The sequence below is a fragment of the Oryzias latipes genome, chromosome 21 (genome assembly GCF_002234675.1).
Source record: "Oryzias latipes chromosome 21, ASM223467v1".
In the NCBI taxonomy this organism is placed as follows: domain Eukaryota; kingdom Metazoa; phylum Chordata; class Actinopteri; order Beloniformes; family Adrianichthyidae; genus Oryzias; species Oryzias latipes.
In genome coordinates, this window is record NC_019879.2 from 30,876,678 (window position 1) to 30,890,122 (window position 13,445).

At 47.7% G+C, this 13,445-nt stretch overlaps 1 protein-coding gene and 1 long non-coding RNA gene across 4 annotated transcripts in view; both read left to right on the top strand.

The window, feature by feature from the left end:
- Positions 1-265: 265 nt before the first annotated feature.
- On the top strand, positions 266-1,954 carry LOC110014892. Its single transcript, XR_002289909.2, has 3 exons — positions 266-1,282; positions 1,420-1,477; positions 1,707-1,954. It is a non-coding gene; the product is annotated as an uncharacterized LOC110014892 (long non-coding RNA).
- A 2,156-nt stretch (positions 1,955-4,110) lies between these two features.
- The window catches only part of LOC101172397 (neuropilin-2), a 91,865-nt gene continuing 82,530 nt past the window's right edge, over positions 4,111-13,445 (top strand). For 2 of the 3 annotated variants that reach the window (XM_011473641.3, XM_011473642.3), the window contains exon 1: positions 4,113-4,905. In XM_011473641.3, the coding sequence (XP_011471943.1) occupies positions 4,824-4,905 (82 nt within the window). In that variant the 5' untranslated portion in view covers positions 4,113-4,823. Of the gene's footprint in view, positions 4,906-13,445 lie in introns of all 3 variants that reach the window. The other variant, XM_023950505.1, reaches the window with a different exon arrangement.

The window sequence follows — 13,445 nt, forward strand, 5'->3', positions numbered from 1 at the left end:
TGTAATAGACGACGGAAATGAGAAACATTTCTGACCTTTAAGCAACCACAAAAATATGATTTGGGAGAGGAGTTATTGGAGGGGAGCTCTGGCAGATTCCAGGGATGGAGGAATAACGGCACGGACATCTGAAAGGGAAAAGCCCGGCAGAAGAGATTGAGAGGGTTGTTGTATGGGGGGGGGGGGGGGGGTGCAGAGTTTTTTTTTCAGAAAAGGAGCTGCAGGTGAGCCTGGAGCTGCAGGTGAACCCGGAGCTGCAGGTGAGCCTGGAGCTGCAGGTGAACCCGGAGCTGCAGGTGAACCCGGAGCTGCAGGTGAGCCCGGAGCTGCAGGTGAGCCTGGAGCTGCAGGTGAACCTGGAGCTGCAGGTGAACCGGCTCAGCTGTGGATAAACGGCGTCCGTCGTGGAGGAGGAGCAGGACTGAAGATGCAGAGGAGTCCAGACTTTACTGTGAAGACGCTGCCTTTCTGTTCTTTGGAGTTTCGTCGTCTTCATTCATAAAACAGGAGCTGACAGATGAACTGAGCCTCCCTCCATAGATCCACAGTCATGTCTCCTCCTGCAGAAGGAGGTGTTTAGGAGACGCAGAGCAGCAAATACAGTCTGAAGGTTACTCCTGACAACACAGAGCCAAATATAAACACGGCAAACTGCTGGATTACTGCTTTATGTTGTGTACTGAGCAGCGAGACGCTGGTGAACAAATATACAGTAAGGTGTTTATTTATAGGAAATAGAGCGGGGCTGGTGGTGGTGGTGAGGGGGGGCAATAATTGGAATTTCTTCCAGGGAAAATCCTATTTCTGCAGTCTGGCTGAGATAAAGAAAGACATAAATGGATGGAGGACAGGAGGAAATGGAAGAATACACAGATGCAAGCTGGAGAAAATCCCATTTTTCTCTGTTTGGAAGGAAGGACGGATGGATGGAAAGAAGGAAGGAAGGATGGAAATCCATACGGTAAAATCCAGTGGATGCAGCAGGTAAACCCAGTATCTGGAGTCTTCAGATTACCAAAATAATCTCCCATGAGAGACTAACAGGATTTAGGATGTGTCAGTCTGGAAAAGTGTGAATCTTTGCATGAAGTCAAACTTTAACAAATATGTAAAAAAACGCTGACATCGTCACTTTGGGACGTTCTCTTCGTTTTGGGAAAAAGAACGAGTGCAGATCTCTGCAAAGAACGGCTTCAGGAGGAACTGCAGCTTTGGATCAGAGAAGAAGAAGACGTGAAAGTTTCACAGGGAATGCTGGGAATCTTCTTCTGTCCATGTTTGTGTATGTGCACACACTCTGTGAATATGTGTTTGTGTGTCTGTTTTTGCGTTTGGTTGTGTCTTTTTGAGTGATTTTGTGTGTGTGTCCTTCTTTCCCCTTTTTGCTGAAATCGTCCCGCTCTTCTTGTGTCTCTGCAGGTTGAATCGTCCGTCCTGCTGTGACCGTCTATCCTGAGCCGGTCGCTCTCATGCACAGGTGAGGCAGCTGCAGGTGGAGCGTGCACACACACACACACACACACACACACACAGGTGCGTGTGAAGTGCTGCTTTCATATTTCTGTTCAGAGTGGATGTGGATGCTTCCTCTGCCTTTCTGTTGGATTGAAGAGCAGCTCGGACAGATGTGATCGTCCGCAGACTCTTCAGGACTGAAATCCCGGTCTGATCACATTTAGACTTTCAGACCTGCTCCGTTTCCACAGATCTGGGATGTCACCTCCCCCGGAGGAACATCTGTTCCAGCTTTGTCCTGCAGAAGCAGCTTGGATTCTGTGGTCCGGGCTGATGTTTTCTGATACAGAAGGAGGTTTAGTCTGAAGCCCAGAATTCACGCAGCGTCCCACAGAAACGGAGCGGGAAGCAGCGGATGCTCCAGGAAAAGACGGAAGTGAGACGGAGCAAAGGCTGGGATGAGAGAGCTGACGGAGCGCCTGAAAGAAGGGCTGCACGTTTCATTCATCGAATAAGCAGAACAGGAGGAGGAGTTGGAGGAGGTGGAGGTGCAGACAGTCAGCAGGCTGAGAACGGGGGGGGGGGGGGGGGGGGGTTACTTGTTGACAAGCCAGCTGAGGAGTTGTGCTCATGGCGCAGAGCAAAGATCAACTTCCTGTGGGTTTCACAGCTCTGCTGCCTGTTTTCATAAAGACGCTGAAAAGTTTCACATCTGTCCCTTAATCCAGCCTTCATCCAACCTTCATCCAACCTTCATCCAACCTTCATCTAACCTTCATCCAGCCTTCATCCAGCCTTCATCCAGCCTTTGTCTCGTCGTTTCTCATCTTAAATGTAACAGAAAAACACAAACTGGTGGGATTTTTCTCCTGTTAGTCCAAGAATCTTGAATTAAAAGCTGAGTTTGAGCACAGAGAGGTTCTGTTCAAAGCTGATCTTTGTGTTTGATGATCGTCAGAGATCAGGACTGTTTCATCCAATCTTTACTCCTCCTGCCGTCAGCAGTGACACGGCATGTTCTTCTTCCAAAGTAAAATGTGGTTTTTATTTCACTTTAAACAAGTTTCATCTGCAAATTGGAAAGAAATGAAAGTTTTCCTGCAGTGAAAACGCTCATTTTGAAAAATCTCTGAAATTCTTCAACGATCTGCAACAAAAAAACAAAAACCTTTCTTCTCTTTGAGAATGACAACATCCCATTTAAAACGAAGAAATCCCAAAGCTCAAAAGAACATGATGCAGATGCAGAGTTCTCCACGGGAACGTCTCCTTCTGGGCTTCTGCTGTCAGTCTGTTTATGAAACCATCAGTTTTGGGTGAGGAAGCCTGAAACCTCTGAAAATGGTTTTTGGTCCTGCTGTGTTTCTAAGACCACTTCGGTCCACTTTGAGCGAAACAGTTCGAACCTAAAGTTGAGGCGGGTTCACTCTGTGCCTCAGAGGTTCTTAGCTGTACAAATTTCAGACATTTACACGCCATGTGCCCCTCGTGGTCTCATCAGCTGGCAGATTGCAGTGGACAAGGGTGGGTTTGGTTTCAGTGGAAAGATGCAGGAGGACGGGCAGCCAGAGGGACCTGAGGGCCCGGTTACAGGGGTCACAGGAGCACCGGCACCGAGCAACACCCCCACCAGACACTGATCTGCCACAGAAAATACCTTCTGACCTGCAGAGTGCTCCTCCTGTGAGCACCTCTACGAGGAGCAGTTACTCCCAGAGTGATGCAGACATTTGAGAACCCCCCCCCCCCCCCTCCTGCCTCCAGATCGTGGCGCAGACTCAGAACTTCTTCTCCCACAGAAGCTCGTTTCCATAAATAATGTGCCTGTGGTGTAAAAATCACCAGAGAGCCTGTGATTAGCTCCTCCATCACAGAGGACTTCACCACGACATCTCAACACCAAACCCAATTTAGTTTCACGGAGCTGCCGGTGACTTCAGCTGTGCCATTAGGGCCTGCGCGTGCGCGTTTCTGTGCGCCAATATGAGCAGGGTGCGCGCTGGGGAGGCAACCCGCGAGCCCAGATTGGTTTACTTTAACAGACCACGAGCTGGGGTTTTACTGAAACACACCTCCCCCTGACACGGATCTGGGAGCGAGGGGACACGCACACGCACAAACCTTGCAACGGAAACCCCGCACACCTCTGCTGAGAAACCTAAATCTCAGCGTGAAAAGTGCACGGCCGCAGCTCTGACCCTCTCCAGCTGGAGACCAGCGTTTGGTTCATACTTGGAGACAAGTGTGTGTGCGTGTCTACGTGCGTGTGCATGCGTGAGTCTGCGTCCAAGGGCCCGCCTTCTCTAAAGAAGTCACAACATTTTCTTTGGGGGCAGAAGTGAATGTGTTTCCAAAAAAGGAGGACATTTGTGTGAAACTTGGCTCCGTTTGTTCCCATGATGCAGCGCTGCCGCGTTTCCCGCTCCAGACTAATAAATCTGTTTGTGCGGAAACCTTTCTTTTTTCTGTCGTAAAAAATGTCCATGTTTTCCTCAGCAGTGAGAGAAAGGAGAGGAAAAAAACTTCAGTTTAAGAGAAATTAGCTTAAAACCAAACCGTTTTTGGAGATCAGGCACTGAGAACAAACTGCTCTTTAATCAGTGAGGGGCTAAACAGAGGCGGGCCGAGCTGCCAACTGTAATCCGATACGCGCTCACGTGTACGACGCGCACGCGCCCCGAAACTGGGGACTGAGTGAGCGGCGCTGCTCGCTGCCACACAGTCAGAGGAGTCAGGAGAGGAAGGAGCGCACCGGCAGAGCCCGCGGAGAGGAGAACGCGGAGAGACACGCAGCCTGCGACGCAGCGCGGAGGGCACCGCGCGCGCCCTCTCCGTTACGCACCATAAGCGGAGTGGCGCGTTTAGATGAGCGCAGCTCCGCTTCAAGGACTTGAAGAAGTTAAACCGGAGATTCTGGATCGTTTCCGAGACGGAATGGACTTTTCAAATTCTAGAAACCCAGAGAGGGTTTGCTGACAGTCCAGGTGGTTTTTATTTCTTTTATTTTTGAGTTCCATATTTAAAGCTTCACGTGTCACCTGCGTTTTCAGGGTCAGTTCCCACGCGCGTTTTCCCTCAGAGACCCGGCGCGCGCACTGCGCGCAGAGCGAAGGATGCCGCGGCAATGAAACTCTGTTTGGGGCGACAATTCCGCTGATTTTGGATATTTTTTGGGGGGTAAAGAGTCAGAAAAAGGGGAAAGGCGATTCAGAAACAGCTACGCGTTCTTGGACAGCGCCGCGTGCGCAGGAAGCGCAGGACCGACCGCTCAGTCAGAGTCTGCGCCAGCGGGACCGACGCGCTGTCCGTCCGTTTCCCCGGGAGGAGAGGAAGTGTTTTCACTTCTCACAGTTTACTCCTCATAAAGGATGAAGATGGATGTACCCGCATGGCTCACGGGATGTATGCTGGCGTTTCTGCTGCCTTCAGGGGCAAAAACATCCAAAGGAGGTAAGTTCACACTTTTGCTGCTTAAAACAAACGCAGCTCTGTTTATCTGTTTATTTGTTTTCCTGGAAACGAACCTGAGCTTTGGGAAAAACTTAGGAGTTTCCAGCTGAGCTTTTCAAACTTTCAAATGTGTTTTTCTTTACGGTGAAATGATGGTTAAAAATCAAACTCCATATTTGTTCACATCTTAAATTTATCCTCCATCATTAAAAAGAATAAAAAACCCAAATGCTGAATTTAGATTTAAAAACATTTGTTTGTAAATTAATCCTCTGCAGAGTCTGTAGCTGGACGATCTTAGCCGGTTCTACGAAGACCTGTGTGCTCGACCGGTACCGATACCGGTTTTTGTACCGGTTTCCGTTCGTTTGATGGAGCTCGATCACGGATATCAGGAACTTTTTACCCGCAATCATAAAAACGCATCACAGAAGACGCGCAGGGAAATGTCCGCGTGACACAGTCAAGCTCCATCCACACCTTCAGAGCTCATCTCCGGGTTTTTTTCCCCTCCCGACAGAAACGACAGTTTTCCGTTCCTCAAGTGTTGCCACCGCGCTCACGCGCACGCGCTGGTTTCGCCCGGGCCACCGTTTCCCGCTGCCGCCGCTGCGGTTTGGCTGTGTTTAGTGAACGCGCTCGCGGCGTGCGGTTGTCGATCAGCAGCTATTCATGAACGAACGCCGCCGCGCGCCGCTACCAGCTGGATTTTTCTCTTAACGGCAGTCACGCGCCACAGCGACGGTGTAACTTTACGCGCAAATTACGCAGCGGTGGAGGAAACTCCAGCAGGCGCACGCGGGGGAGGGGGGGTATTTTCTTCTGTAACTGTAGGAAGATGGACGTGATTACAGATTACACTCTTCACGCACGTGCAGGAAAAAGAAGGGAGACTGATTTGTTTAAAGCGGGGCTCTGTTTTCTTCTGGGCCTCCTCTGTCTGCTCCTCTTTTGAAGATCCCATGACTTGGGTCAGGAGGTCCAGCCTCCAGGTGCTGTTTTAGAAAAGCATCAAGAGGAGGCGCAAGAGCACCCCCCACCCCCACCCCCAACGCGCGCTTCTGCCCATAAGAACTTTTTCACGCACATATCACTTCAGCCTAAGTACTTCTGGGTGTTTGGGTCATTCTCATGTCTGCTGACGTCATCCACGCAGCAGTTTGCACCAGTTGTTGGTGGAGAAGCTTTGAGGCCTCCTCTAGCTCCTCTCCAGACCTCCTCTGTGACTGAGAACCACAGGAACGATCTCAGCTGTGGGCCTGTCACACCGAAGCTCCCTCGGCGTCACGGCCTCCTCTCCACTGCTGCCTCCGGAGGGAGGAGAGCTACCGAGTGTATGCGGAGCTGCGGGCGGGTGGAGGTGGGTATAGGAGCTGAAGGGATCGGAAGAATGATTTTTCTCTTCTCCTCTCTGTTTGAAACTGCTTCTTCATTCCGTTTGATCCCAGCTGCGCCTGGAAGGAGATAAACGGACATAATTGGGCACTCAGAGAAGCTTTCTGCCTCAGTAGAGTCTCTGCTGAAGATGCGGGATGATAACGCGCGGGGGGGGGGGGGGGGCATCTCTGTCAACTCTGCTCCATGAAGTTTGGGTTGAGCTTTCAGCAGAAACCGGAGTTGGTTGGAGGATTCTGGGAGAGACAGCTGTCAGTCAAAAGCTTCAAATACGTTTTTAAGATGATTCCAATCTAGCTTTTTTCTTCTGATAAAACATTTGCCTCCAAACAGTCTTAATTCCATCCATTCATCCATTTTCATCACCTGCTGAATCCGGTCATAGGGTTGCTGGAGCCTATCCCAGCGACTGTCAGGTGAGCACTAAACACTGTTTGCTGAACTGTGGAAGAAAAGCCGCAGAAACCGAAAAGTCCCAGCCAGAATTTGAAAAGGACCTTCTAGCTGTTAGGCGAAGCGGTAACCACTACCCCACCATGCAGCCCCTCTTAATGCAAAAAGATAATATTTCTAATGTTTTGCAGAAAGTATTTTCTGTAGAAATCTGTATTTTCCTCAAATTGCATGTTTGTTCTGTTCGTTCCTCTGCAGTTCCATCTGCGCAGCAACAAAAACCTGATCAGTGAGGAGAGTTTAGGGAGCGATGGTGAGGTGGTGGTAGCATGGGGGGACTGGGGGGCAGAGTGGAACCACCATCCCAGATCCACCTGTCCCTCTGCTGGGGGGGGGGTCCAGGCCAGACTGCGATTAGAGGCTGAAAGATCTGCTTCTCGTTGGAGGAGGACTGGACCGAACGCAGCAGAAACATTTTAATGTGACGTAACTTCACTTCAGTCTGGAAGGAGAACGTTAGAAAAATGGTTTAATTATACAAACTTTGATGTTTTAAGTCAAACTTGTCAAAGAGGACCTGATTGGGGTGTGGGGGGGACTTTGACTTATGGGGTGTAACCCTTGTTCTATCCTAGGCACTTTAACATTGGGTCATCTAGACCCACTAGACAGTGCTCTGAACCTTTTTTCTTCAATGATTTGTGATCTTCACTGGTGTCCATGGATTACATGAAATCTTTCCACCTTTATCCACCTTTGTCATGGTAGGGAGAACACCTCAATGGAAGGGGGGGGGAGGTGTTTGGGAGTTTCTGACATGAACATCCAGTTTGCTGTGAGTTTGGTGGACCTCTCCTGTTGCCGTAGCTTTTCTGACCTTCGTCTTTAAAGCAGAAGACAGTTTTTCCTTCAGAGGAACAAATCTGGACGCCCTCCTATGGACAAAGAAAAATGTGTCTTTGTGAGTGTGCCCCCCCAGGACGAGGCCTCACTGAGTCATCCTGCTGCCAGTTCACGGCCGTCCCTGACCATATCTTTCTCCACACCTCCCTCCCTGAACGCTCAGCCCCCCCTCCCTCCCCTCCATCAGCTTCAGTCCTCCACCTCGGTGGGATTTCCCTTCAGCCTCTCAATGTTTCTCTCAGTCCGTGTTTTCTTGCGTTCACACTCCGTGACCAACTCTCATTTAATTGTCTGCTTTTGTTGTCATAATTTGCTTTAAGAAACATTTCTGATCCAGATTAGATGGATCGGGACGATGCCGTCCACCTTCAGAACATCATGTGGATCTAAACGCTCAGCAATGACACCAAACTGGTCTGTATTTCTGACAAAGGGAGGGTGACACGAACAGAAAAGGAACAGGAAAAGGAAACCACAGACCTCATGAAGGCAAACGGTGAAAGAAAGAAACCGGCTCAGAGACAAGCATGAAGCTGCTGGAGGATCGTCGCTGTTCAGCTGCTGGTTTAGCACAAAAGAATTCTGCTTCAAAGATTTCTGAAATCCAATTCAATTCAGTTTTGTTTATATAGTCCAATGTTACAACCCAGGTGTCTCAACAGGCTTCACTAATTGTGCAAAACAAAAATCCGTTAGAAAATACAAGAGCTGAACCGAACCGAACCAAACTGGCATCCCTGCCTTTACCTCCTTCTCTGTAAGGAAAAACTCCTAAATAAACAGATTTTGGGAAAAAAGAAGAAACCTCAGGGGTGTCCACATGAAGGAGGGATCCTCCCCCAGGACGGACAGGCGATGTACCAGAACTCATAGAGAAGAATTAACTTATCTAAATCTACAACTACATATTTGAATAGTCCAGACTGGTTTAAACTCAGACACAGAACGGTCAGATAATCAGATCAGATCTGCTGATTAGCAGATCCATCAACGTCACTCACTTCATCAGAGATGAAGGATGAAGGTGTCTGAACCAGGAGGTCTCAGGATAAACTGTTTGATCTCCAGAACATCTCCTGTTTGTCCAGATCCTGAAGACCCTAAAGGCAGAGAACGTCCAGGATCTTTGTTCACCTGGACTTCCGATCAGAAAATCAGTTATTCATCTTTCAAAGAGTGAACATTAAACGCATCAAAGTGAAGGAGAGGTTTGTCAGAACGTCGTTGGACTCCAGTTTACTGAAAGTTCTTCTCATGAACTGCAGTAACCTTCAGACCAGGTGGACGGATGTTCACATAGATGTTTGTCCTGAAGACAAAGAAACTTTGAAAAACATGAAATGATTCACTGAGTTAAAGCAGACAGCACTGTTTCTCAGGCCTTTATCGTTCCAAAATCTTCATCGAACTCGTTTCTCTGAAGCTGTTTGGACTTTTACAGTTTGGGGGGAGGGGGTGGGGGCAGCTGAAGATGTTTCAGCTCCATCAACCTCTGAAAAGGTTCCTGACGTCCAAACGTTTGCTGGTTCTGCTGATCATTTCTATGAGGAGGGAGGTGGGCTGCTGTAGGGGTGCCCGTGCCCCCCCCTCCCCCGTTTCCATGATGCTTTTGCAGGTTTATCAGAGGAGGAGCTCAGAATCCTTCAGCTGAACTGAATCCTGTCTGTCTAAAGAGACTCACAGCTTTGAGTTTCTTTGGAGCGTCTCTCCGTCAGAAGTTCCTCTTAAATCTTCTGGATCTTCTGCTCTCCTAAACTCATTCTTCATTCCTGTGAGCTGAGGAGCACGTTCCCGTGTCAGGACTTTTCATCCATCACTCGGCTTTTTTATGACTCCCGGTTTTCCCCTGACTTTTTCCTCTGTTGGAGAAGTTCTCCGTCTCGGTTCTCCTCACACATACACGGCGGGTAGTTTTCCACTGAGCGTTGCTGCGGGGGCACCTGGACTCAGCCCCACCTGTTTGTGTGTCGGCTCCATTTTCTGTCTGCTGAGCTTTTCTGAGCTGCTGACTTTCTCCTTTCAGATGATGAGAGACAGATGTTCTTGTACTGTTCTCCCTCTCATCCTTTCTTCCTGTCTCTGCTCTCCGGGTTCAGGAACAGCTCTGTGGTTCTCTGGTTCAGGTCCAAACAATACCTCCCAGCTTGTTGTTTCCATCATGCTACACAAAGAGTTGGAAAGCGGGATTTCTGCATCTGCATTTCTGGTTTGAGGCTGTGAGAGAACAGATCAATGAGAACCGCAGAAGAACAGAGAAGGAAAGCAGTCCGTCTGACGTCTCCCTCAGGCTTTGGTTCAGAAGGTCACGACAAGCTGAGTGTACAACATTCAACCAGTTTTCTGGGGCGTCCAAATAACAAGACTCAGTGTGGAGTTTGGGGTGTTTGGGCCAGCGTGGGCGGACAGCAGACTTCCGTTAACAAGCGCTCTGTTCATCTGGATAAAACTCAAATTTTTTCTTTTTTTTTTAAACGTCGATGCTTTGATGGAGCTGATGGAAGGAAAAGCAGAATCGAACCTGAGACAGACCTCAGCCTCACGGGAAGATGAAGATCAGAACATTTGCATTTGAAAATACAGATCCTGCTCAGTTGTGCAGAGCAGTTCTGAGAGGAAAAGTGTGTGTGTTTGTGTGCCAGAGATGTGCACATGTAGGAAAAGTCGCTGAATAAGTGTTATCAGGATGCAATACTAAACACAGCAGAGGGCCATAAATAATGCAGTGACCTGTCTTATATCTGTGCTCCACTGCTTAGCACCATTTACCACCATTTACTGTGTGTGTGTGTGTGTGTGTGTGTGTGTTTTAATGTGTTCATGCATGTCTGTATGTGTGTGTAAATATTTTTGTGATTGTAGGTGTGTGTATGTGTGAATGTGCTGCTGTGTGTTAATATGGTCATTTGTGTGTGGAATTGTGTGTTGGTATTCATGCCATCGTGGGGACAATGATCTGGTTACACAGTCACGGAGTGGGGACCAATTTGGGAGTGGGGACCAAAATCCTGGTCCCCATCATTGTGTGTGTGTTTGTTTAAATGTTTTCTGTGTGTGTGCTTGGCCCGGATTTTGAATCAACATAGTTGTGTGATGTTTTGTGTTTCCACAGTTGTTGGTTTAGAAACTCAGATTTTGGTCGACATGTTTTCAATGGAGACGGAACCGTGACCGTGTTTTTGTCTATCCCTCCTCAGACGTCCCTGCTCTCTGGAGCATTTTTTGGGGTGGCGGAGCCTGACGTGACACCACATCTGATTGGAGCAGGCTTGGTGGCTGTGAGCCACATTTAAAGGATGATTCTATCTTTTAGCTTTTTGATTATTCTGGACAGGAACTCTGGTTTCTTCCTGGCTCAGCAGATCCTCCGCTCTGACACACAAACACTCTGAAGATTGATTTAGTGTAGAATATAAATTAGCATCACGATTGATTTTGTTTTGGAAGAGGTATTTAAATGCTTTCTTCTTGTTCTCCACACATAACAAAGTCTGCCTGCTGATGTCTATGCTCAGAGCTGCAGGAACGTCTCCCTGTGTGGAACCATGTGAGCAGCAGTGCAGTCCTTAATGCGTGTCCTTTCTGAATGACTTTCAGTCCGTGGATTTATAGAGTCATAGAACTGAGCTGACGCCTAACGCCAGCGATACACAGCGCCTGCCTCCATAAGACTTCCTCCCTATACATCAGACTGTTTTCATCTGCTCTGAGGCAAAGGTGAGGAGGAGCTGGACGAGCCAACGTCTCACAGCAATGCATAAAGAGGCAGAAACCCTTTGCTGTCATGCATTGAACTGCAGGTGTTGCTGCTCACTGTTTTTCTATGAGCAGGTCATTTAAGGCTGAAAAACAACTGAAAGACAAGAACGACCCTTCGCTGAAAAACCTGCACTCACTGCCTACTAGTGCTATAGGGATGTGGGATGTTGTTCAGGCAGGTGGTGGTGCTATAGGGGTGTAGGGTGTTGTTCAGGCAGGTGGCGGTGCTATAGGGGTGTAGGGTGTTGTTCAGTCAGGTGGTGGTGCTATAGTGGTGTGGGATGTTTTTCAGGCAGGTGGTGGTGCTATAGTGGTGTGGGATGTTGTTCAGGCATCTGGTGGTGCTATAGGGGTGTAGGGTGTTGTTCAGTCAGGTGGTGGTGCTATAGTGGTGTGGGATGTTTTTCAGGCAGGTGGTGGTGCTGTAGTGGTGTGGGATTTTGTTCAGGCAGGTGGTGGTGCTGTAGCGGTATTCATGTAGAATATTTCACATCTCAACAGATGCCAGACCTGCATCTTCAGTATCTTCATGACCTCGACAGGCAGAGAATCTGAGTAGACCCATGGATATGATGGACAATTTGTGGAGGTGTTCCTCAGCGATGGTCTAGCTGCGTGATGCAAATGTACCGAAATGGACCAGAACTTTTTCCAGCATTGATGCCTCTAAAAAGGATGGGAGTTTTTAAGGGCAAAAGGGTCCAACCAGAAAATTACTGTCCTGAAACAGTTGGACTGAAACTTGCTCCTCTTTTTATTTAATTCATGATTCTGTCTAACTTATTTATCCTTTGATATTAATACATTTTTAAATGTTAATTTTAAAAGCATTTTTTTATTTCTAGAAAAGTTGAGGACTGGATAACAAACTAAACAAAAAATATGTTTTTACCCTTAAAATGAAGAAAAGAAAATTCAAATGATGGAGTTTGTTCATTTGATATTTTATCTTTAAGTAAAGATTGTTTTGGATTTTTTAATCTCAGCCCACATGGACTTGACTTTTCCAATTTGACAGAAGCACCACGATGAGAGCAGCTGCTGCTGCACAGACTCCCCAGAACTCTCCTCTGCAGAGGCTTTTTAAGGTGCTGCATCAGGGGTTGACATAGCCCAGAAATTTGCACTGGCCCACAGGGCCAGTAGTTTTTGAAACTTACTGGCCCTGCCTGAAAGTTACTGGCCCGACACCGCGCATAGCGGGACCCGCCGCTCCGCAGGTGCTTGCAACTTTAGGGGGGTCCGGGGGCATGCCCCCCCGGAAACTTTTAATATGGTGCAATTTGGTGCATTCTGGTGACATCACTTATTTCTACACTTTTCAATGTCTGAAAATAGACCATATCAAACTTAAATCTGCTCTAGTCTGTTTCAGATGTTTTGAAGAGAGCACTGCAGTGTAGTAGGTAACACTAGTTCAGAAGTTTTCATGGTGCTTCTAACGGCAAATATCGCAATAAATCATAAACCTTAAATGTGTTAAAACAATCTAATGGCAGCTTGAACCATTTAACGAATCAAATAAATCCCTTAATGCATTTGACCAATCGGATGGACGCCTTCACATTGTTGACCAATCAGATGGAGCCCTGTTATGTTAGATGTTTGTAACCTATGTCAACGTGGGTCATTTGGAGTATAATTTTTAAACTGGGAATGGTTATTTGGTTATTTTGCTGTTTGTTTATATACCGCAAATTATATCGTTATCGCAATTTTAATCTCTGATATCGTATATCGCGAGTTTTCCTCATATTGTGCAGGTCTAACTGAGATCATTCAGCGAACTAGAAATACTTACTGCTTACAGTGTTGTAAAGAAAAACAAAATTAAGTAGTTTAACATTCTACTGCATTTGAGTCTGAGATTCAGGTATTTGGAGTTGCCTTTGATTCTTTGACATTCATCTTAAAGCTTAGTGGATACAGTTTCATCTTCAATCTTCTTCCACTTTCGGCTTCTCCCATCAGGGGTTGCCACAGCGAACAAGTCGCATGGTAAATTTGGCAATGTTTTACGCCGGATGCCCTTCCTGACGCAACCTTCTCAAACCGGGCTTGGAACCGGCAGAGGTAGAGAAGGGAACAGGGAG